General features: G+C 42.0%; 1 protein-coding gene across 2 annotated transcripts in view; it reads left to right on the top strand.

Annotated features, from left to right (window-relative positions):
- The first annotated feature begins 20686 nt into the window (after positions 1-20686).
- Positions 20687-25976, top strand: part of UNC5C (unc-5 netrin receptor C) — a 232771-nt gene continuing 227481 nt past the window's right edge. For both annotated transcript variants that reach the window (XM_048941227.1, XM_048941226.1), the window contains exon 1: positions 20687-20912. In XM_048941227.1, the coding sequence (XP_048797184.1) occupies positions 20789-20912 (124 nt within the window). In that variant the 5' untranslated portion in view covers positions 20687-20788. The remainder of the gene's footprint in view (positions 20913-25976) is intronic.

The following is a 25976-nucleotide window of genomic DNA, read 5'->3' as shown; positions in this document are numbered from 1 at the left end:
TTACCTTGAGTAGCTTCACGCCTCACTGGAAGAAGTGAACACAGGCTGAACAGCTGTGTGCTTTCTGGATCTTGCTGAGGCAAAGTCATAGAGCAGTGCAGAAAAAGCGTGTCATGCTGTTTTGGTGATTAAAACAACTTAATTTGCCTGGCCATCTATCACAATGATGCATCAAGAAATCAAACATGAACCCTGGTAGTGGTAGGTGTCATACAGGTGTAGGTTATGAGTCTAACCTCAGATATTTGATAAAAGTAACATAAGTACCTGATGGCATTTTTGCTTCCCTTTTCATTTGGCTACTTGGAAAACTGAATTAGTCTTATGGAGTAATGGCTCTGTATCCTCCAAAACTCTAACAAGACTCAGATTACTTAATTTAGTTAGCTCACAGTGAAAAGAGTATTTAAAAGAGAGGAAATACAACTGTGCATGAAATTCTTCCAAAGCCACTCAATGGTGTATTTTCTGGAGTTGTTCCGGGCAACTCTTACATGCTGTCAGCCACAGTTGGATAGAAGTATGGAATCAAAATAAGGGAGTCTGTGGAGCTGCTTGAACAGGAAGATGTTGCTCAGGAAAAACACAAAGCATGCAGGGTGAGAAACAGAAATGGAAAACTTAAACCTCCTCACACCTGTGAGATACAAAATAGGTATACAGACCTATGCATGTATGACCTATGTTTGTAATTGGTCAGCTTGTCTGGCCCAGATCCAATTATTGTGCTATTCTTGGTAGCTGCAGGAACTCAAGAGCATGAAAATGGGAAAGAGGAAGTTTCTCAGACCTAGAAGAGTTAAAGCCCTTAAAACTTAAGAAGTGTTTTTCTACTCTGCAGGGTTCATAGGGACAGGGCCTATTGTAAATGTAAAGTTAATTCCACATTACCAAATAAATTAAAGAAGTTTACTTGAATTTAGAAAGGCTGAAATATAACCTGGCTATCTCTGCATGCAATCTGTGCTCTTTCCCATGCTTAGGCAGCAGGAGCTCTCCTGAGTGCATTCTTAAGTGTTTCCCTGCAAGGCATTGTTGTAGAAGGGAGGAGGGGAGGAAAACAGTTCTTTAAATAGGAATGGTAAAAATGTAGCAATGCAAACAAATACTGATGTGTAAACAACTTACTGCTTGAGCTTCGCAGTGGATGTGAGTTATAAAATTACAAAGACAGCATTTTGCACGCTTTCTAGGACTTCATCCACCACCTGGTAAATCTCAGGAAAGGGCAGAAAAGCGTCTCCTGGAGCTTTGGGATAGTGCCAAGCTTCAAGATGCCGGAGCAAATTTAGCATACCTGCCATCCTTGCATCCATGCAAAGATGGCTCAGGGTCAGAAGAACAGAATCAGAGTTCAGCTACCAAGCAAAGCGTTTGGAGGGGCCCAAGAGCCACGGAAACAACAGCAGCACTTGCTAAGAACTTTTGTTACCTGAATCCAAACAGTGGCTGTTCGGCAGCAAGATCAAGCCAGTGTTGCATAGTTGAGACACAAAAATGAGGCCTAGATATTTGAAAACCCAAAAGAATCCAGATACGTTCTCCCACTAAATAGAAATCAGTACCACGCTTCTCATTATAAGAAAATTCACTGTCTGTGTAGAATTACTTTGACAGGTAGAATTAATATCAAATCATCACTCATTCTTCACTGTTATGTAATACCATATATGAGCTGTCAGGAACTATTTTATTGCCCCTGAATAGTTACTTTTGTGGACGCTTTTACTTGTATGAGCTAACTTCTGTTAGAAAACAACTTTACATTTTTACTTCTATGATCAGAGATTTATGCTATGGTCAGCTTTACTCCTCCCAGACTGTTTACTGTAAATGAGGTGGTATTTTTCCAAGTATATGATGTTTAATTGAGGTAAAGTACTTTCTAATTGCACAAGAAATAGAAGTAGGAAAACTGCAGGACGGTGTTTTAAGCTTTCTTCTTTTACTTTTGCTGTGGAAAAAAAAAAGTTTTTGCACTGATGAGATTTTAATTAGACACAGCTTGCATTAGCTAAGATTAGGAGCTGGATTGCATCTCCTGCATTTTTGAAACTCTATATGATGATAAACAGAAAAGGAAGAATCAACACAAAGTTTCATTGCATCTAAGGATATGCTTAACAGCATCTGAGCAAAGATAACTGCCTTCCATTTACCCTGCTGATATGTCTGGGTTTATCAGCAGGAAATGAGTGTTTATTTATTGGGAGATATTTGTTTTAAATATTTATAGGGTGCAAACTCCTTAGGCACTTACAGGAGGCTTTGTGAATTCATCATGAACTTTTTACTCAGATGTATTTTAATAAATCCTTTGGCAGAACACAAAAAGATTTCTTGACCAGCTTCTGCATTACCCTTACTGCACGATTTGGGCTAAGAGGAGTAGGAGAGGTAACAACACTGTCACAGATGAATGGACATACCTGGAACATGGAGAAATCTCAGTCTGAAAAAAAAAAACCTGAGATGGTAGAGTCATAGCTCTGGTATTCCTAACATTTTGTTCTTCCTTTACCTTACCTTCGCTTACAAAAACATATACAATTATGATTCAGAGAGTTTTCTCTGACCTCTGAGTATACCTGTGAGTGGTTTTTGGGTAGCTAGTGTTAAGATGGGTGCCAAGAACTTATTTCCTGTGAATAATCACAAAAAAAATACAGGGGCTGCCTTTCTCTGCTTCTCCTTTATCTTTTTCCCTTAGATATGTGTTTCCCTTCTTTGGCTTGTGAAAGAGCCACAGAGCAGTGAGAGATGTAGATGTTTAAAGCTGAGTATAAGTCAGTGCTTCAGCATCCAAGGTAAATATTCTGGATCACGCCCTTTAGGTTAAGGGCAGAGCACTTCTTAGTGCCTCAGTTTGTTTGGAGATGTTGGGCAGGGAGCTGTGTTGTTTTCTTTTGCAGCTTAAGTAAGTGTACATGTTGAAGAATGACCTATGAGTTTTCTTTTAACTTTTGTATCTATGGAGAAATAAGAAAGAAAAGTAGAGAGTATATTCTTTGTCCATAGTTCCCAATGACACAAGTGCAATAGGCTACACCTCCCCAGTCCCCCGACAGCTCTTCACCTGAGAGCAACCTGTGAGCCAATAGTCTCTCCCACATGGCATTTCCATATCAGTGGTACTTAAGACTGAAAGCTCTAAAATACTCGTTGATCTGCTTGTACAACACCTCTGTCATGAGCATGCTCATGAAAGATGCAATATCTGGCTGGACAGTCAGTACTTTGTGCCCACAGCTCATGAACAGAATGAGTACTTTGGCTGCCAGCTCTCTAATCCCATCTGTTAGGATGGTGCTTATGTGGGTTAGATAGTGGTCAGTCCCCTGCCTGTATTGTAGAAATGCAGTATTCGAAAAGCCTTGCAGGTCAGTTTGACCCCAAACTTGCAGGAAGAAATCAAACAAGGTGCATATTTGTTGAGGAGACTTACAACTGACTCTTTTAATTAGAAGTTGTATTAATTAAGAAACTTTTTTAAAAACCCACAGTTCTGTATACATGTTATTTTTAATTTTATTAACTGGAAACAAAAGTTAAGTGAAAAATGATAATTAGCTTTGCTTCTCTACTGAATGCTTTTGTACACTCTACCACACCTGTTGACATTTAAGTTCCAAAGAAACTTCTAAGTTAGACAATAGTGAAAGAGCAGATGATGAGTAGGCATGCAGATTGTAATGCTTGTAAATGCCAAAAAGACAGATTGCATGGAGCAGGCACCCTGAAAAATATTTGGAAAGCTACTTGGTCTCTCTAAGTTTGTCACAGTAAAGAACTGCTTACAAGCAGCCCCACTCCATCCACCGACACCTGCAGATAAACTACAAAAGGAATTAATCAGATGAGACAGTATTTGGAGCCTGGCAGTCAAAAAGGAATAATCCCAACTGGCAACCCCAGGGTGCATAATGCCCTTGTAAAAATACCAAGGACACCACGAAAATCTTACTTTCCTATTAAATTTATTGTGATTTATTGGTTCATATCATCCTGCTTCCTCTTGGTTTGCACAGCAGTTTTTCACTGTACTGTATATAATTGTAAGTAAAAGTCTCACTTAGTGCTCTGGGTTCTGGATTGTGGTGACCATCCAAATATGAGCAATGGCTTCAGACTCTGCCATAAAAGCAGAGGACATCAGACAGCATACATGAGGCAAGATAGAGAGATTCTTTAGTAGATCTGTAAGGAATTCAGTAGCTGTTAAAGTTGAGATGTTCTTCGTCCTGTTTACTGTCAACCATAACAGTAAAAAGAGGAAGATGGGTTTCAGCTAAAAAATCATTTCTGAAAAAGACCAAAGCATTGTTAAGAAAATGGGAGAATGTTTGAAAGCTGAAGTCACTATTTCATTGTTTTTGTTTTCTTTCCCTATTTCCCTGTCTTTCTTCTCTAACCGAATGTCCTTTGCTACACAACATATATTAGCTCAGGGATGTATACAGTTTTCCTCTTGAAGAACACTGGAGTACGAATAACGTAGGACACGGCAGGAAATACAGCAATTGGTGGTCTCAGTGCCATGGGAAAAGAGTAATTTTTGTCATTTCTGACTTATCGGGCCATTATAAAATTACTTCCAGACATCGGCTGAGATCATCCCATTGTAACTTTGATTCACTGATTCACTAGGTTGTAAAATAAATAAATAAAAATAAGGAAACGAGCAATAACAGAGTGCACAACCCCATAATCTGTTGCTTCATTAATGCAAGATGTAAATGCTTCTCTTAATCTTTCTGAGCTTAGGAGTACAGGGTGGTGTATCATGATGACAAAGCAGGGTTATTGAAGGGACACTCTATGCACCCTTTTTAACTCAAACACATTCAGTGCCATTGAACAAAGAGCTTTAATTTATCTCACGTGCAAAGCTCAGAATGTATTGCTCCTTTAATCATGTTGATGCAGATAGCACAATTACTCAGAGCTGAAACTTCTTTCACCTACAGCTCAACTTCAGGTCATATCGGAAGCAAAATGCGGAGGTCGATTACAAGTTGTTGCGTGATGTGAGGCTCTTACTCACAGCTGGGCTAGCCACAGGGCTGCAAGACCCAAGGTGTCCTGAATTCCCAGCAAGTTCATTAGCAATAAAAGCAGAGAGGAAATGCTGTGCTTTCCCCAAGCCCACCAACTTGAGGTCCTTTTTAGGGATGTGACATTTGGTCACAACTTCAGTATGTCTTCGCTGAAGGCCAGAGGTACATCTAGTGTAGGCACTGGCAGAACGGCGTCAGCTCTGCATCTGTGGGCATCAAGCCATTCAGCTGGAGAGTTAAGAAGGCAGCTACAAGTACAGATGAGTGTTTCTTGTAACAAGATAAACCACACTGAACATTTTGCTTCCAGACACACATGTATGTTGCACCAGGCTTAATGCAGCTTCATAAGCACACTGCAAAGCAGGATATTTATAGTGCCTGTCACTGTGATATATAAGTACTTGTCTAACTTGCTTTAAGTGCTGAACAAGCCAGCTGCAGGCCCTCCGAGGAAACAAGATTAGCAGGCAGCTTGTTGCTGCAGCCTCAGTAGGAAGCACTTCCTGCTGGAAACTTTTGCAGCCAAAGCAAGGGGATGATCAATTTCAGTGCAAGTGGCATACTCAGATCTGGCAGCAGGATATTCAGCTATGGACAGGGTAAATCTGGTTAGAAACTTTAAGTATTTCAGAACTCAATTGCATTTTTATTTACCTCATGTAGCTATTGTTTCAGCTCTTAACATGGCTTTCGTGGTGTGAAATAAAGATTCTGAATACTGGTTCTGCATACGTGACCTGTTGCATCCCATAAAAATAATTGTATTGGAATTGGTCTTAGTCCTGCCTCTTTCCTCCAGGCAAATTTAGTCTATTTTCCAACTGAGTATGTCAATCTTTATAATGAACATTTCTAGATCATTTGATGCACTGCTATGCCCATGCCAGGGGAAAAGGGAGAAAACCCTAAGGTTGTTTTAACAGTTGTTAGAGAGCTTTTCCTCAGGTCTTTGAATTCTAGGGTCTAGCCCATGAATTCCTGGAACTTAAGTTCAGCTCTACTAATCCTAATGTTGCTCTGCTTGGGTATAGGGCCAAAATGCAAATTCCCACGTATGCATATGTACTTACAAACCCATTCTTGTCATCATAAGCATCATGACTGCAGCATCAACCTCTGCAACCAGTCTTTACACCGGCCATAAGAGGTCTGAGATGCAAGGCAGCATACCAAGGCCATGCATTGGTACTGATGATAGCATACATTTTTACTTGAAGAAACCAAAGTTCAGTTCATGTGTCATTGAATTTCAATTGGTTTTAAATTCCCCTCCAGGTTAACAAAAGGACAGTAACATTTCTGAATGTTTCAGTCAATGCTCTTCAGAGGATTCTTGGATGTTTTGAGATGCTCTGTCTTGCTTTTTTTTTTTTTTTTTTTTTTTTTTTTCAGTTAGATGTTTGCATGACCTTCTTCTGTAATAGAAATCTCTCATTAACCGTGGGAGTGAGAGATCAAGTGTTTTACTTTGAACTATTTAATTTAAGATTTAATTTTGTGCATCTCACTGCCTTCAAAATCAGTTATGGAACAAGAGCTCAGATGATTATTGCTGGCAACGTGTTACTGTTTGAGGCATGGACAAGTGATCCTGAAATGTACTTATATCTATGTATTTGATAAAATCTGGGAAACTATGTAGCATCTCCACATGCTTCCCAAATTTCCTGCTGCCTGCACTCTGATTAAATTGGTAGGCTACTTTTGCCTGCTTTCTGCCTGACTTACAGGGCTGTAGCAATGACAGGATATTTTGAATTAATATGAATTACCCAATAGTGTTATAGCATTTCTAGATGTCACGTGTTTGAAAGCTGCTCTTCCAGGAATGATTAAAATGCTGACATTGACAGCAAGTTGAAAGGCAACTTAAATACTACGATGTCTGCAACTTAGCATCCATCATATTACTGTATGCAGAATTTATTCTGCAGCTTTGGTCTGGTTATGGTTTGGTTGGATTAAGTTTAATTAACACAGAAATAGGGCTTATAGTGTTTTGAAAGTGAAAGCATATATATAAAATAATGTTTAAGTTCAGTATGTGCAAATTTACTTATAATGCTTTGGAGAAGTAAAACTTAAGTAAATGCAAAGATAAAGGTCTCAGATAAATCAGACTTGCAGTTGTAGTTGAAGGTGCTCAAGGTGGGATAAAGGAGAGACCATTAATATTAATATGGGTTTTACAGCTTGATATATGACAAAATAGAGGACAATTTTGTCCCTTATTCCACGGAATCAAAGGACCTCAGAATAGCTGAGTTTGGCAGGGACTTCTGGATCTATCTGCTCCAGACCCTGCTCCACAAGGACCACCCAGAGCAGGGTGCCCAGGACCACATCCGGGTGGATTTTGCACATCTCCAAGGAGGAAACTCCACAGCCTCTGAGCAACTTATGCCAGTGCTCCATCACTCATGTAGCACAGAAGTGCTGCCTGGTGTTCAGACAGAACCTCCTATGTTCCAGTTGTGCCCAGTGCCTCTTGTCCTGGCACTGGGTACCATTGAAAAGTCTGGCTCCATCCTCTTTGCAGCCTTTCTTCACATATTTATGCATATAGATGTATTCTCTCTGATTCTCCTCTTCTCCAACTGAGCAGCCCTGGTTCTCTCAGCCTCTCTTCACAGGAGAGGTGCTCCAGATCCTTTGTTATCTTCATAGCCCTTTGCCTAATACAACCAAGAATACCATCAGCCTTCTTAGTTACAAGTATGCATTGCTGACTTGTGTTCAACTTTGCATCTATCAGGATTCCAAGGTCATTTTCAGCAGAGCTTCTTTCCAGAAGTGATATGAAAGTACAAATAAGAAGGCATCCAAAGACCTTTGGGTCATCAAAATCTCCTTTTCTAATTTCTTTCATAATTCATTAAGCTGCATTCAAAAAGTCATGAAATATATATTTATGTGAAAGTGTGGAGTTACAAGGCATGGACAAAATATAATATTCAAGTCATTCTCAAAAGAGCATTATGTAAGGATGTGTATAAAATGAGATTAACAATTAACTGAGTCTATGTTTAGTTCTGCTTTGCAGTCAAACTTTCATGTATATATACACATGTTTTGGGTCTTTTTAAGTGAATAAAAAAAGCTTTATTTTATGCTTAATTAATGGTAGGTGCCACCTCACACTTTATGCAGTAATAAAAAGATCTACTTTTATTATGGAGTGGTGGATTATATTTCTTTATGGCTAAAATGGATCTATTGTTACAATTTCAATGGAGTTACTTCCAAGAAAAGTGTTGCTTAGATTTCTTCTTTTCCCATTCTTTCTTCATTTCTTTTTTTTTCCTTTATGTTTTTTCCCCCTTTGCTTCTAGGCTTCCACTGGAGATTCTTTTTATAGAGCAAGGGAAGCAGAGCAGGTTTGGCATTCTATTTTGAGTACCATTAAAATGTGTATAAATGGAACACTCAACAAAATGTGACAGTAATGGCACGCCAAATTCACAAGTGTTACTGTTTCACACTGCAGTTCCTGCTCTCATGCAATTAAAATGTGCAGTAGATAATGTTGGGTGACAATCTCTAAATATTTCCATGAGTTTCTGTTTCTTGTAATTCTACCACAGCTCCCTTCCCTTGTAACAGTAAAGTAAGGGAATATTACAGTTATTAGTGTACTTTCTGGAAGTATTTTGCAAAAACACATCTAAAATTCAATTATGTTTAATGTAGGCCATAATCTTAAAAGATATTTAGATGCTGAACTTTGAGGATCTTGGCCCTAGGCACATTGCAGGATGTACACACATGAATAATAATAGCACTAGTCACATTTATGAAGTCACTGCATGATGGGATATATGCAGGATCAGGAGCTAGTGTTACTGAAATTAATGAAAGTGTGACCGTGGTTGTAAATAGAGAATAGCAAATGCAGAACTCTGTAACTGTCTTAATTAGAAAATGTTCTGCACATCTCCTGAAATTTTCAATAATAACAATTAAATGCAAGACAATTTACCTTAAGCACTTAAAATTCCTGGATCCTGGCATCTTTTAGCTCTCTGGATCCAGCAGCCAGCAGACTAGCCTGGTAACAAGCTTGAGCTGACAGCCCGACATTTGAAGAGATTTTCTGCTTCTCTGTAATTTTCATTAGATGATTACAAGAGATAAAAAAAAAAAAAAAAAAAAAAAAAAAAAAACCAAAAAACAAAAAGCAACCACCTGACAGCCTGGAGTTTTTCTTTCTCAGAGTGAGTAAAAAAAAAAAAAAAACAGCTATGCTGCAGATTTTCCAGCATCTCTTTCCAAATTAACCAGAGACCAAATCAGACACTAAATAAGTCTAACTTTAGTCTAACTGAAGCCTAAGGAGCACTAATATCTGCTCTCACAACAATTCATCTTACAAAAGATTTATCAAGCATGTGTATTGTGTATATGCAAGTCAACCTGTCTGCTGATGCAGATATGATTAAATTGCACGATGTCTCCTAATCACCTCCTTCTGCAGCTAAGAATCTGCACCAAAAATAATAGGTAGATTGTTGTTTGTTTAGAGTAGCAACCAGCACTGCTGATTAGAATCCAATTACAATTGCCATTCCTGAGGGCATGATGGAGACAGGCTAATTTATCCTTCCTTCTGGCAGTGAGATCAACTTCCATTCTTTCTCTATGGTTTCTAAGGTACAAATGGGTCTCAGTACCTAGATGAGATGCACCCAGAACAAGCATGGTCTGAAGGGTCCAGAAACACAGCATTATATGGTTTTAGATGACAAATGTTCATCCTCAAGTTTCCAAACTCTTGCCATTGTTATCTCTCTTTGCAGTGGATATATGTTGGTATTAGCAGAATTAGATGCTTTCCTTTGCCATCTACTTGCACAGAATTTTGCAGAGGGACTGAATGGGCTTGTAGCATCACTGTAGACTTTATTCTGCCTAGTCTGTTACAAATTTCTTTGGGACTTGCATAAAGGTTGGGATTTGTGAAGAGTTAGGGAAAAATGGTATTGAGTAGGCAACTCATTTCCTTCACCCTGGGAGAGCAAGAAGTGGTTTTGGTTATTGACTGTATCTACTTTGGTCGAGGAGCCCACAGCTGCATACTTTCTGGGGAACAGTCAAATTCTCTGAGGCAAGAGTGAATGTCTCCACAGGTAACCAGAAATGACAGCTGGTTCCCACTCCACCTTTCTAAAAAGTCTGAGATTATATTCAGAGATCATTTGTCAGGGGAATGGACGATGAAAAGTCAGACACATAGAGCTCTCAGACCTTTAGAAATGTCAGGGAAAAGATTGTAAGCCATCTGCATGTTTTAGTCATTTTAACTAAACTTTCTTATTGTTGGACTGGATTTCAAACATTTAAGCAGGATTTGTAGAAACACCAACATCCAGGCTGAACCACATTTGGATAAATATTGTTGTATTAAGTTGCAGGGCTTTATCTCTCAATATCTATACAAGGGCAGTGCATCATTTTTCAGTTCCCTTGTGAATTCCTCTTGAATGTATGGTCTGTGTACAACCCATCAGCCAGAACTGTATTCATTCTAGCAGCAGCCTCAGAGCACAAAGCTAACAGCATTGCCATCAATAAAATGCATATGGAATTCCTTAAGCTGTGAATGCTCACTTTCTCACCAGAGGTACAAAGTAGTTCATAAGAGCAGGAGATTTCAGTTATAAAGAATATTTGTGTCAGTAGCAGACATAATTAAAGGAATCATTCTTTGGTTTAACATTCACCTTTGGCACAAATTCTGTTGGGGTTTAAATGTGGAAGGTCATAAATATTGTATGTAGGAAGAATAGCATCTCTATTTACAGACTAGCTGAGTTAAAAACCACACGCAGTTAGGTGGTCCAGATGAAAACTATTACAGTGAGAGGTGAAAACCATAGCAAGTATTGTGGCCCCAACTTAAGGAGCAGTGCACGCACCCACAGTGATTTGCAGCAATGGTGAAGTGATTTCATGGCCAATCTGCTAATGCACACCTAATCCTTGGTAGTGTAAGTTTGCTAGGAAATACCTGCTGGAGTTCTCCAGAAACCAGTAATAGACAGCAGGGAAGATTTGTTTCGTGTTTTCATTGCTTTAGGTGACTCTGGACCAATACTAGATGTCATCTTTTGTTATTTTCTCTTCCAGTTACTTTCAGCTTATGCCTTTCAATACCAATCACCTTCACTTTCCATTGATACTTAATAGGAGACAGTACAGGAATAATAGGAAAAGCAGGGCAGCTCAGCTTTTATCTCACCACCAGCTGTGTCTATTCATCAGTGCTCTCAAGTGAATCAACTAGATGCAGTGATCTAAAAATATCTCTTTTCTGCTATCATAAATCCATAAACCGGCACATGTTTCTTAATTATTCCACTCATCAGCAGAGAAGAAGGATGACACCAATCTGGTACCCAAGCAAATCTCTTTAGCTTTGGCATTGCAGCTCCTGTACAGCAGTGTGAAACATGAGACCAAGTAATATTTGTTTCTATAATTTGGATTAAAAGAACCACATAAATGATCTCAAGTGTGTTTACATGGTTACATGTGGATGTTTCTAATAATCTTTTCCCCAAAACTGCTGTTCCAAAGCAATATATGTGTCTAAACTTGTCTACCAACACTGTCTGTATTCAGATGACTGAAAAACTGGAAAACTCCTTTTTTGGGGGGGGGGGGTATTACAATTAGATGCCCATGTACAGAACTGTGTTAAGTCTGGATGAGGTCTGAACCAGGTCTTGCTTCAAGGCACTGCACGCTGTTCAGAACTTTTCCATGGAAGAAAGCTTTACCGGTAGTTTGGAGAAGAACAATGATTAATGCTGGAGCCGTGGCAAGGAATAAACAGATCTTACTTATGTATGATGAAATTGTTGATACGTGTACTAATTCTGGGAAAAACAGCAAGGAGAATAAACATGCATTGAATGTAGACTTGCCTCTTCATCCTAAGACCATTATCAGTGGAGATCTTAATTCTTTAGTAAACATGAAGGACATATGGTATTCTTAAGGCAGAAGAATGTCCATATAAGGCAACTAAGGGTCTGGGACTATGTCAAAATGGAGTAAGACTGCACAGAGTCTCCTTTGCACTCTGTACTCTCTTTTTGAAACTCCACCCAGCACAAAGATATGGCTTTATGGATAAAGTCACAGAGCTACCTTTCACTGCAATACTCAAAGGCAGTTCAACTCACGGCACATGCTTCTGTGCAAAACACTGCTCTCCTGGCACTACCACAGAAAGGAATATGAGTAGGTAACTGCAGAGGCAAGTAAGCCAAAGGCTGCACAGTTAAGACACCTCTGAACACCCCTTAGAGAGATCTAAGGAAAAGCTTTGTGGATTCTCTGCCTGACACCACGGAGACTCTGGCTGCTACCTTCATTGGATGGCCTTTCTTTAGGGAGGATAAGGCAGAGCAGGGCTGCAGTGTGAGCCACATCACTGGGAAAGTGATTGTCTTTGCAGAGAAGGAACTGCAATGTGCATGGGGTAAATTTAAGTGGAAGATGAACTATTTCTGCGGAAAGAAAAAAAAAAAAAGGGAATGGAGAGGTGGAAGGGAAAAAATGATAACTTGTTCTGTGCTCCTCAAGGGGTTTTAGCAACTATTAAAATTTTAGAAGTATGGGGAGGAAGAAGTAATATGAAACATTTTCTCAATTTTTAATGGTGAACCTTATTCTTGCTAAGATTGCATCATGAATCTGTTTCTTTTAAGAAAGAGGATTGTGCTGTTTATACGTATAGTGTATAGTTACTTTTCCAGTGTCCCATCCTCTGCAGTCCTCTTACATGGTCATCCTTGTAAACTGCTATCAGTTCTTTTTTCTTCAAAAGTAGCCTAAACTTCCTTATCAATTAAAAAATCAAAGGATAAGAAGTCAGCCAGCTGCCTACAAAATGGCAGCCCTGCTCAGTTTCAATTTATGTGTTCCTCTTCCAGGAGATGTTTGAGAACATGTAGAGCAGGTAAGGCAGCATCAGAGATCTCCAGCCATTAACAAACTTACCACCATACCCAGAGGATTTTGAGTCTTCTCAGTAAGGGACTACCTCTTTTCTCTTCCCAAGCCTATAGTCTTCCATCCTATGATGGAATGCCTTCTATCTAAGTCACCTAATGATTACACTTTGTTTTTCAAAAGAATCATTAAGTGAGCTGGCATTGTTGATACTCGGAACAACTAAATTCATGAGAAATCAATGAGTCCCCAGGCAGATCTATTACAGCCTGGCCCTGTTGGGTACGTACTGTTCTTTCCTTTTTCACCCTCTATAGTGCAGAGAAGAAGTAGTTATTTGGGATGTGAGTAATCACTCTTTTTCTTGCCAACAATACCATCACTTGTACTCTTTGTTGGATCAAAGAACTGGAATTCACCATATCCTGTTCTTTGTTTTTTTTCTGTGTAAAGTTCTTGTTTTACATTTCAGAGCTGTTTCTAATAGGCTAGAGACTGAGTAATGGATGATGTTTTAGTTATGAAGGTAAAAGACCACTTTCAATCCTAGAGTTCATGTTATTCAGAGAGGAAGGAAAATCTTGGCCATTGTCAAGTCAGTAATGGAATCTCATCAGGGTTTTGAAGAGTCTGTGAATAGGTCCATCTCAGGAAAAAAAAGAAAGAAAAAAAGAAAAAAAGAAAAGGGAAAGGAAAGAAAGAAAAAGGGAGAAAAAAATCCCTACAACACATTACAAAGAGTACTGTAGAATAGTAAGTTTTTATTAATAGATTACCATCTATTAATTTATGAATGCATATGGAACAAAATAAACTAAGCAACTCAGTTCAAGATACTTTAATCATCCTTAAACGCAGATCAGCTGAAAGGTGTAATATTAGAAAGCATTGTGTGGAGCCAAAACCAGGCGCTCCTTTATGCGACATTACCTTTCAAAACCTCACTCAAAAGACAAACAATGAATAAGAATGTAGGGCTAATATTAAAGCAATAATAAACTAGATTGCTTCAGATAACCTGCAGTGCTCCCTGGTTAAAACACAGCTCTCACTGTTAGGTTTATGATAGAGGCCTAATGGGTGATGGAGCGAAGTGTTCTACACTTTTTGGGGAGAGGGTTTATTCCCAAAAGTTCCAAGCCAGTTTCTGTAAATATCTGTGTATCTGAAACACAAGCACACATAGCATAATTGCATCTACTTGGAACAAAACGTAAACCTTTTTTCCTCTTTGTTATGAGAAGTGCATGCGATCATGGTTAGAAGTACGTAACTTTATTTTTCAAGTTTGCTCAAGATTATACATGCTCCACAGGAGGAAGCTCATAGCTGAGTTCCCAAAAACTTCTTCAGACAAAGAAATCTTAAGGCTATCAATTTAAATCACTGCAGTGATGCAAATCACGGAAGTTACTTCCTAGTGCTGAATAACCTGCTTTAAAGAGCTAAAGGTTATATTCAAAACACAGTCACCTGTTGTCGTGATGAGTGATTTGTTTCATAAACTTTTCAGCTGTGGGGCTGAATACTTTTTGTTCCATTGTTTTCCAGCCTCTGTTTGTTGAGAGGAAATGGCTATTTCTACTAAAACAAACTAATTACTGCTAAACAGGCGAGAATGTTGTTAATTAAGGGACTTAAACAAATCACGCATTTTGTGAAACATTAAGGTCTGTTATAAGATGATAATGATAACTGTGAGTATTATAACTGCCATTAGGAAAATGTTAGAATAAATGTTCTGGAAATTATGCAGTCTCTCTTCTATAGTTTCACACTGAACTTTTTTACTCCTTTATCTCTGAATTCATGAGCATTAAACACACACAGCTTGGAGCACTTCACAGAACAGAATAAATACATCTCCTCTTTCAAATCAATAAAGCCACTTCAGTTAACAAAGACTTCATTCTTGTCGGAGCAATAAAAATCTATATAATGTTTGCTTTGATTACTGTACTGGGATATCTTTTGCCTGTACAGTTGGAGCTCTAATTGCCCTGCCACCAAGAGGCCAGGAGAAAAAAGACTGAAACCACACAGCCAGGCATAGCATTACAGGCTTCCATCGAACGCTCTGCCCGGGAATCGGAGGGTTACCCTATGAAAGCTGCTTTCTGTTAGGTGAAAAAATGTGTATATAATCTGGCTATTCATCAGTGGAAGGAAATGCTTTCGAGGAAGCTGCAGTAGCACAGCCATAGGGAGAGCTGCATTTTGAACCCATCATACAGCAGAACAGTTTGTCAACTTTCAAACTGAAAAAAATAGTAGTAAGAAAGGGAAGTGAGGCTGTTGTGTTCTGGCTGTAGTTCTTCTCCCACAAAGCAGATATAAATGGAGAGGCTGGGACCACTGCCATGTGCTCAGAGTCCCGCAGCTAGCTTGATGTGATCTGCTTTCACCAAACTGCTCGTGCATAAGCCTGCACATATATTTAATTCTGAGGAAAACCTTTAACAATGAGAAATATGCCGGTTTTGGACTAGAAAAAGGCAGATTAATGTTAGAAAGGTGTGCGTGGAAGTCTGACCCTACTTTATTCAGCCGTCTTTTTAGGGAGACATTGTTCGAGTTTTTCTTTCTGAGTTTTTCATGTCCTTTATGCTAAGCTTGAATCTGAACCTTGGCAAATCCGTTGTGGGAAGATGCAGAGGTTTAGAGAGCCTTGCTCCTGGACAAAACTAGCGAGGAGCCGTGGGAGCGATGTGCCGCTCGCCCCGGTGAGATGCGCCGGGGCCGGAGGAGACAGCGCCCGCCCTCTGCCGGCAGCAGCCCGCTGCGCACGGGAACGCGCAGGAGGGAGCGCAGTCACAGCCACGCAACAGCCCGAGCCGGGAGCGACCCACGGGGGTGACCGAGGCCGCCTCCTGGCTCCACGCTGCACCGCCCAAAATTCGGCAGCAGGGCTTACCATTGTGATTTCAGGCAAATCAGTGTGGGGACCAAAAGGATCAAACTTGTTTGATTGTTTCGTTTTAAGTGCTACGGAGTATTTGTAGATGGGAATGAATAAATAAATAAGAGATCTGTCACTTCATAGATAACTTGCATGACAGATAAAGCTCTTTGATATATCATTTGGTTGTAGTTCGAGGGCACAGATTTCAGTAACGGGCAAGGAACCAAAGCCTCACTGCCTTTCAAGAATATAATATCCTTCACTATTGAAAGTGACACTTACACATCTCTGAATCTTTTGTCTTTATTCCCTAGGTGTGTGTCTTCAGCTCCAGCAGCACCCTACTGCACAAGTTACAAGCTTGATATTAACAGGATAATATGCAGATTGCCCAGTATCCAGCAGGAGCACAGGTATGGAACCTGACCGGAACATTAGCATAATTACTTGAAATGCTCTTTTAGTTCAAGGATGTCCCCTTCAGACACCATAAGCCGAACTGTTCTAAAAAGTAGTGAGGGCAACATTAATTGCCATACATTTATTAAGCAAGCAGGAGCATGTGGAGCCAAAAATGTGTCATGAACAGGACATAATGCTGCCTCTCCGTGATTCAGCACAGATCTGAAGTGAAATGCACTTGAAATCCTTTTCTCTGGGTAGGGAGGTACACTTTGACCAGAGCCTTGCTAATATAACACCCAGACTGAAAGTTTAGCACACTGATATAGCGTGTGAGCTTGGGTGGTTTTCAGAAGATCTGGTTCCTTAAATGAATAAAGTACACAGTGATGTATGATTCTGGAAGTTGAAACATAATCACCTGTTTTCATAGATTTTGCTAGCTATGAAAGAAACTTTCCTCAGATCACACTGCTACCACAAACAGTCATTCCCAGCATGAAAAAAAAAAAAAAAAAAAAAAAAAACACCAAAACCTCAGAAGTTTCAACTGGGAATGATGTTGTGTTGCTCTTGAAATGTGGGTAGTTTCATTTGCAGATCCACAGTATCACAAAGGAAGTAATTGCCTACAGATATAAAACTGCAATATTTGATGCTTTGTGGTACATATGTCAGTGAAGTTAAGAGATATGTATCACACCTGCTTTTTTGATTGTACTACGCTGGGCTCTGCCATAAAATAAGAACAGCGTGGCAGAGCCTGAGGGAATGGTACAACCAAAAGAAGGTGTGTGGTATGCCTTCAATGACAGGCATGCCACATGCTGCCGAGCGCTGCAAACAGCCAGGGGAGTAGCTTGAAAAATGTAGCCCTTGCTCAAGTACTTCATGCTGCTTCAGGTGTGTTTCAGTAGCTGAGAGCACTCTACCACATGTAATCACCTAATGTGGAGCCACTCTGCTCTCTTATAAATATTCGTGAAGTGAGTGCTTTCTCAGGTGAGTTGCCCCAAAGTGGCAGTATCTGTCTAGGGACATGATGCTCAGGGCAGGAATGAATTACTGAATCTTACCCGTAGTCGTCAACCCATGAACGAGATTTCTCTGGTGTTCAAACAGCACTGCTCCCACCTAACATAGGGTACCTTATTACCTCTGCTCCAGTCGTGATCCAAATTTCCCAGCTCTGTGCAATGGGGATCAGGAAATCGTTGTTTTTATACAGTGCCTGCTGCAATGTATCACTTCACCTCAGCTGTGCCACTGTAACAACCGAAAATATAAGTTCCTAGTCTGTTGAGTGCTGTAATTAGATTAATTTTTGTATAATTTTTTATAAATGTAGAGAACCTAAAGAAAACATCTAGAGCAAAACCTGGTAATTTATACTGCTATTCATGATGTTGATTATAAAGGCTGATAGGACTTTTCCAGTCCAACCTACCTTCTACATGATTGTTTTGCAACTCCAGATGCTTGAGCAATAAAACACGCTGGAGTCAAATGTACCAGCTCTGCACTTTCAAAAACTGCCTTTTAAGAGCTGAAAATTCCTGAGCTGACAGCAGGGGTGAAAAATTTCAAGTACTAATTCAGAACCTTACTCTCATTTAAAAAGCTCTTTTGGAAAACAAGCAAACAAAAACACACACAAGTCACATAGAAACACACAAACATTACCCTTGCTTGCATAGTCACTTGCCATAGATATGAAATTGCTGTTTCTTGAATCTAGCTGAATATACCAGCCAAAATAGCAGCTGTTAGGCACCTAGATTCACCTTTCAAAGCAAATGTTTGAAACCCCATATTTCTGTCTAAAATTGGAGATAATCATCTGCTTCAGACAATTTTCTGATGGGTATTCAGTAGTTACTAAAGGCATTTAAAGAAATTTAAATGGTAAACTTAAGGTGGAATATATTTTTAAGTCACCTACTTTTCAAACATCCAAGAAAACATCCTCTCCAGCCACATTCCATCAGAAAGCAAAAACAAATCCACCTTGGAATAAACCCAGACAATTTGAATTTTCTAATCCCAAATCCCTGAATTATCTCAGTCTTTTAACTGTGTCAAATCTGAAATTTATTAAGCTGGCCTGATAATTCTGCTCACCTCACAGGGAGAAAGCTAAAGAGTCCGTGGGACAGCTTTCTGGATGGGCCATGTCCTATGTAGTAACATTTGGGATGCCCAGGCACAGGTAGTGTTTGTCAGTACGTGGAGGACCTCTGAGAACGCTCCATGGTTTGGGCATGTGCAGCAGATCAGATGCACTCTCTTATGCATAATGGAGCACAGAAAAATTGGAAAACACTTTCTCCAGAGAGCCTCTGTTTAGCTTTTAAGTGCTGTTGTTTGAACTGCCTTCTGTAGGTCAAAGCATATTTACTTCCAGCAGGAAAGTGATTCCTTCACACCTTAGGCTGCAGTACTCTGGTTCCTTTGTCTGCCACAACTTGGGTATTCGGAAAAGACTTGCTTTGCCCCCCAGCTGAGAGTTAGCTGTCCCCATGCTGTCACTTGCATGCTGACTGTGATCAGCTCTGCTCCCCGTGCACTATACCACAGCAGAGGCTGACACACTGGCAGCCACTAGAGATCCCCAGACAAGGCTGCAGGGACATTGACTTGAAATTGGGATGGACCTATTTAATGAGGTCACTGAGGTACTAACTAGAAACTAAGCCTGAAACTATAGGTATTACTCCTGGGAAGACCCAAAACATCAAAAATAAATTAACTCCATTTAATGGAGAAACCAGACCTCCCTCTCCTGTCTCTTGTGGCACTGGATGTGCCAGTCAGCTTGTGCCTCAATGCATTCAACTTCCATATTTCAGGGATTTATTTTCTTGCCTCTGCAAAGTTTCATCTAGCACAAGAGAAACAGCAAGTACCCAACAAATGATAGAAGCTCCCAACTTTACTGAGTTATGGCAAAACTGGCAGACAAATGTCATAGATAGGGAAATGATCTGTTCGCTTCCCACCCACCGCATAAGGCTGGGGAGTACAAGGTCTGGGATGTATGTAGGGCACAAGTAATTAAAAAAAAAAAAACAAAAACAAAAAACAACACAAACAAAACAACAAAAACAAAACCAACCAAACAAAAAAAACCCAACTTGTTCTGGAATTACATTCTTGTTCAGAGTTCCCCTTCCACTGCTTACACAGCCTCCAAAGTAATGAAGTAAATGATGGAGCCTCGGTGTTTTCTGAACTGTGATGTAGAATTGGAAACAGACCGGACTAGAACACAGAAGCTGCTGGGCTTGAAGTGTGATCTCCCTGGGGCACCTTCCTGGCATATCTCCCTTCTGAAATAAAGCTCCCAAAACCCAGAAATAGGGATGGTCCATATGGGAAGGGCATTAACATCACAGGGCTGAGGTATAGAGCCCCATGGGGATAAGTAGCTACTGGGGCCCCAGGAAACTCTTATGCAGCATTGCCATGGCAGCCTCATGCTGCTACTTCTTCCTGATGGGCAGAAGGCAAAAGCAGCGTGTCTGGGAAGATGCATGAAAAAGTGCTGCTTGTCTCATGGGCAGCTCTCCTTAGGGAGCTTTTAGACTGCAGGAGAGGCTGCCCAGGGCAGCACAGTATGCTATGGGACTATAGGCCCCTGGAGTAGGGGCAGCCTGGCATATGAGAAGCTGTGTCTAGGCACTGCCACAGGCAGCCCACCTGGGGAACAGCAAGGGGAACAGCAACTTAAAAACCAAAACCAGCAGTGAATTCTAAGCAAGCCCTGGTCGAGCAATGAACCTCAGCTGTGGGCACTGCCTGTGGGATTCGGTGGACAAGCAATGAAGGCAGAGGGCAAGAGAAGGCATGTTGAGGGTGTTGGGCTAAGGGCTGGGACCCTGGGGTGACCTCAGCCTTTTAGGAGAGGCGGCAAAGGAAAGGAAAGGGAAAGCCGTTCCCTGGGGAAAGGGGCTCCCCAATCCCCTCCCGGGGTAGCCTTTCCCCCTGCTCCCTCAGCCGGATCGGGGAGGGCTGTTTGCGTTCGGTTGTGTGTATGCGTGTGCTTCAGCATCCGCGCAGGGGGAGCGGGGCAGGGCTGCGGCGGGTGGTTCCCAGCCTCCCCCGCCCCCTTTCCCTCTGGGTTCGCTCCTCGGCTCCGGCTCGCATTTGAGCGCAGGCGGGCGGCACAGCCCCTCTCCCAGCCCGGCCCTGCCTGGCCCCCACCCGTCCCCGCCCCGCGGGCTGCGGGCTGGAGCTAGCCTCGCCGTTCCGAGCCGCTCCGAGCCGCTCCGAGCCGAGGCACCCGCGGGAAGGCAGCGCTCCGCCGGGCTCCGCTACGCACCCCGCCATGCCGCGCCCGTGCCCCGCCGCACCCCGCCCCGCCGCACTCCGCGCAGCCTGAGCGCCTGCGGGGCTCCGCGCCGGGACGGGGCCGCCGGCGGCTGAACCGGCTTCGAGAGGCACCTCTCTGCGCTACCGCCCGGCTATGGGGAAAGGGCTGGAGGGCACGGCGGCCCGCTGCGGGCTGGGAATGGGATACCTGCTGCACAGCGTGGTGCTCCCCGCGCTGGCCGTCCTGGGGGCCAGCCGGCCCGGCTCTGCCGCGCAAGGTGAGACTGCGGGGTCGGCGGGCGGGGCGAGCCGGCGGTACGCGGCCAGCGGGGCGGCTGCCCCGTCCCGTCCCGGGGTCTCCAGCCGGGAGCGGGGCGGGGGGGAGCAGTCGTTGGGCTGGATGGGGCCCGGTGGGGCTGGGGGCTCTGCAGGCACAGCAGGTGGGAGCCGTTGCGGCCCCTCCGACCCCTCGGCAGAGGTCTTTGGTGAGACCCGCTTCTCCCACGCTCTGCTTCTTTCTTAAAGCGTGATGGACCCGAAGGCAGTTACCGCGTGTGTAGTGTCTTTATTTTATGTTACTGTTTCATTTTCGCCGGGTCGGGGCATTTACTAAGTATGTTTCTCTCCGAGCTTGTGTGCAAATTCCCCCATCAAAGTGAAAGTGGCTCCATGCGTTCCGCGGTGCCTGGAGCATCAATCACAAAGAACCTCGGTTCGGTTTGCCCCAGCCCGGCTGCTGCAGGCAGGCACAGCGGGAAGCTGCTTCTGCTGCCAGATAAAACTTTCTCGGTGCTTTTCTCCTCTCTTCCCGGGAGTTTGAGCTGAAGTGGAAATGATGGCTTCTGCTGAGAAATACTTTTCTACGAGCTGCTCAGCACTGGGGGGAGAGAGGTTGCTTCTGCGTGTGGGCAGCACAGCACGTAGCCGGGATGTGCGCGTTCGTTAAAGCTCTTGCAAATTCCCGGTTACGTTGGTAGCGAGAGAAAGGAATTGTCAGAAGCTGATCGCGTGTTTCATACTTGCCACCGAGAAACAGCAACGTGCAGCAAAGCTTTGATTTGGAGATGTCAGCACAGTGCAAGTGGAAGAACGCTGGTTTCCCCCTCATCACTTCAGTCGAGAGGCACTAGAGACGGCCTCACAGCCCGATCCCGTGCTCTCTCCCAGCCATCGCAGCCTACTCCTCTCCAGCCTTTGGCCTGGGGAGTGCTCCCGCCCGTTCTTGTTCCCGTTGCCCCCGGCAGGGTGTTGGGATGCAGGGCGCGTCGTTTTTGTACCTTAACCCCGTTAATCCTTACCCGGTGGTACTTGCTTCACCCTTGGTCACGTTTCCACAGTATACCAGGAATTTATCTCGCAGGGATATCGGAAACCTGGTCATGAAAAAGAGACTGTAGAAAATGGAAGTACAAAAACCGATTATGCATCATATCACATTTCTGCATTGTTTATTTCCTCAGTTGCTTTCCTGTTGGACGTGGCTGGGGTTTGATGTTTCTGTTTTTCAAGCTTTTATTAGCACCATGTGCACACAGACCTAGATGTCAGTGGCTTCATGTCAGTCTGTGCAGATCTGAGGATTGAGAAGATCCCCTTGGGCAGCAGGACCTGGAGTAGCAAGGAGCCTGATGTCCTGCTGGCAGGACACGGGGACCTGCTGCTCCACGTCTGCCTGCTGCAGGGCATCCTGCACCCACTGCCACGTGTTCATAATGTAATGCTGCATGGCAGAGTGCTGTGTGTGTGCTTAGGGACAAGACCAGGGGGCATTAGTGCGGGACCAAGAAAGGCAGGAGAGGTCTCGAGCAATATTTCCCATCATTTGCCATGTCACACACTTTCCACAACTGGGTGGAAAACTGAGGGAGATAGTCATTTGGTTTTGACTCATTTTTTCCACGGCTGCTTTTATTTTTGTTTCCTGTTTGTTGGATGTGGGTGCAGAATTTGGGTGCAGACCTGGCTTTGGCATCCTTCCCAGAGCTGAGGGATTTTCTGATTGGTGTTTGTCTTAGTGAACTTCATTTATGTATGCATAGTGCTTCTGTAAGGCAATGAATCAACAGTTTAACTGTGCCCTCTTCAGGAAGTTTTCTTACTATATCTCACGGGCAAAGTTTTAGTGCTCTTTTGTTTCTATGTTTCCAAAATACACAAATATTAAAATGATTCTTATGCAACCTCATTCTCCAAAGTCATCACCCAGTTGGTCAATCTTTTCTGTGGTGGAACCCCTCCACTAGTTCTTTCATTCACAGACCCTTGAAAGGAGCAGAAATGGAAAATGTGGCACTCTCCAAATCAGCCTTAGTCTTTTCTGATTTTCAGTGGGTCTGGAGCCAGCTGACATGGTTTTAATTGTGCAAACAATTCAGTCGTCCTATGTGATGCTTTGAAAAGCAAAAACAACAGCAAAAAAAATAAATAAAATTTAAAAAAAAAGGCTTAAAGGGGTGGCTGTCTTCAACTAGCAAACACTGACACAGTTATAATTTTAAGAGGAATGGAAGGAGGTGCATTTTTTTCCCCCCCCAGTACTTGCTCCTAGTGCTATTTCTTATTTTGCTTTGCTTCTCCATTCCCCAACCAGCTTTATCTTTTGAAGCTGGCTAGGGAAGCCGTGGGCATTGTGGGGCTTCTGCTTTAATGCTTTCCCTTTCCATTGCCTCTTGGAAAATAAATGTATCAATTGAGTGCTTGGTGGATCAGCCCCCATGCTCCCTTGCAGAGAGATTCATATCATTGCATCCCAGAATCCTCCTGTAAACCATTCAGCAGACCTAAATACACTTTTTTATTATCATTTCTTATCTTATTATCTGAAGCTGTCTTAAGTATTTTTCCGTTGTTATCAGGAGAGAACAGGAAATGGCCCCAATGTTAGAGAGAGCCTGTAATTTTTAAAGGGGAGTGAAAAGGGCCAGGGAAATTATCAAGCCAAAATCAGTTTGAATGTGATGTTTGTTATATTCATTATACTGCTATATATTTAAAAAGCCCCATTAAAAGGAGAATCCAGGCATCCCAATATGCAAGAGAAATGAACAGCCAACTCCAGACCTAGCTGTGCTCAGCGTCTTGGTGCCATCTGCCGTCAGAGCAACTTTCCCTTCTTGTGTCTATCAGCAGAGACTGTGCTTCAGCTGTTGTGCTTCCCTACTTTCTCTTCTCTTTGGACCTTAAAAGGGCTTTGCCCCACAGCCCTATTCTTTTTTTCAAAGATGGGTGGGACAAAAGGAGAGCTGAAATGCCTACCTGCAGTGGTGAGTGTGGTTCTGCCAGCTTCATGGGCTAATAATAATGCGGAAGAGATGGGTAGAAAAGTTGAAGTCAAAGGGGCTGCATGTGAATGAGGTTTTGTCTCATTTCTTCCTTTACAATGAAAGTGCATTTTTTATGCTTAACCTCTGAAACCTAATTAAATTAAAGTGATAATTTAAAAAGAAAACTGTAAAAGAGCCATATGTGCAGATATTTGTCCTACCCCAGCATACTCCTTATTACCAACAGCAGCAGTTTGAAAATGCTTGGTGCGGAAAAAGTGAAACACAACATGTGAATGTATGAACCTTTTGGGGATGCGCTTCCCGATTAAAAAAAAACTAAATGCATCTTGTAGGAAAAAAGGAAAAACAGACTTAATTTTCTTGATGTATCAGTGGACCACTTATATTTGATCGTGTGAATGTAATAGCATCTGCGTCAGTAAAGCCAAGGAGTATTTCACTGTGAACAGGTAAACCCATTTGGAACATTATTCTGTTTTCAAGCGTTCTGCTCTTGCAGATTTCAGAGATGTTCACAAGTTTGGGCCAGATGTTGCAGCCCTTACTTGCCCTCAGTAGCATTTTAGTGCTGCAGAGGTTTCCCAAGGAGCAAGGTGGCCCATTGGAAGGCCTTGGTTGACTGAGGGGCAGTTTCACCAGGATTAAAATGAAGTACAGAGATCCCTCAGTTTCTCCATGGGAATGAATGAGTCAGAATCTGTGCTTTTGTCTGTCCAGTCTTTAGCCAGCTGGTTACAACAGTTCCAGAAAAAAATAACGCAGAAGTGTATGCATCAAATACAGCCCCCTTCTGATGAATTTTCAGCATTACTGTTCTTGCCATTATTCAGTATAGTAAGAATGCATTTGTGGTTTCTCAACATTTCCACAATCATGCAACGTTTTTACACCCAGTCATTTTACATGCATCGTTCAGCACATGACTTTTTTGTTTGCTTGTTTTTTTGTAGTGGTTTCAAAGCCCTGGTTATTCACTGCACTTTGTGACTAGCTTTGTGTGTGAAAATGTCAGAAACAGGAAAGAGCATTAACCATATTAAAAAGGCTTTTTCTAATTGAATTTTCCAAATACAGTACATCTGAGAACTGTGTTCCAAAGACAGGCAAATCATTTCCATAGCTGGTCTGCAAAGCAAGAGAGGAGAGCATGTGGATTATATTTATCAGGCATTTTCAAATAAATATCTTTATTTTTTTTTTTGTGCAAGTAGAGATGGATGTTTTGAGGCACAGTCAGTCTGTCCAGTTGAATGGGATAAGGTGCAACATCAGTTCTCATGGTACATAAGAGGAACTCATGCTGGTAGAACAGTAGTTGGATATTTATGTACTGTACATGGTCAGAATTTTGTGTATATGTAAAACACTGGGTAGAGCTAGTTTGAAACGTGAAGCTACGCATATTTTGCCTTGCTGGCCTCGAAGTCTTGTTTGAAGTAACGTACAGAATATGGCCATGTTTCTTCCTTTATGGTGTCTTTCAGGACTTCACATTGTTGGACTTTTGAGGAATCTGGTTCCTGAATATTGAAAAAAGACACATGAATAGATAATAATAGATAATATATAATAGATAATCAGAAAAAATATTTGTAATTGCTCTAACATTGGGGAATTTCTGAGTATGTTACTCAAAGTAGCAGACTGTTTACTGCAATGGAGACAGATGATTTGACTCAGTGTGAGTCTCAAGCATTTGGATCTTTGGTTTGTCATCTAAAACACGTCATATCCTTGAAATAAAGGTTAGTTTAATCAGGGGTGCTCTGCCAATGCAATGTGTTTCATGTAACTGTATATATGGTGCTACAGGAAAGAAAGGTGTTCTTTTTTCCCATCCTCATGTCCTCCCTCTGGGTCGGGAGAGCAGTGTGTGTGTTTGTGAAGTGTGCGTGCTGCTGGCCACCCAGTGGAGGTATTCAAGTTTAGCAGGCAGCTATCTTGGCACCACTGCCAATACAGCAGTAATTACATCGCCTGTCATTTTCATTAGCTAGTTCTGCTTTGACATTCAACTCACAGATATAAACCAGCGTGAGCTTTAAAGCATAAGTC

Source organism: Lagopus muta, chromosome 4 (assembly GCF_023343835.1).
Source record: "Lagopus muta isolate bLagMut1 chromosome 4, bLagMut1 primary, whole genome shotgun sequence".
Lineage (NCBI taxonomy): Eukaryota > Metazoa > Chordata > Aves > Galliformes > Phasianidae > Lagopus > Lagopus muta.
This window is presented reverse-complemented; position numbering and strand designations above follow the sequence as displayed.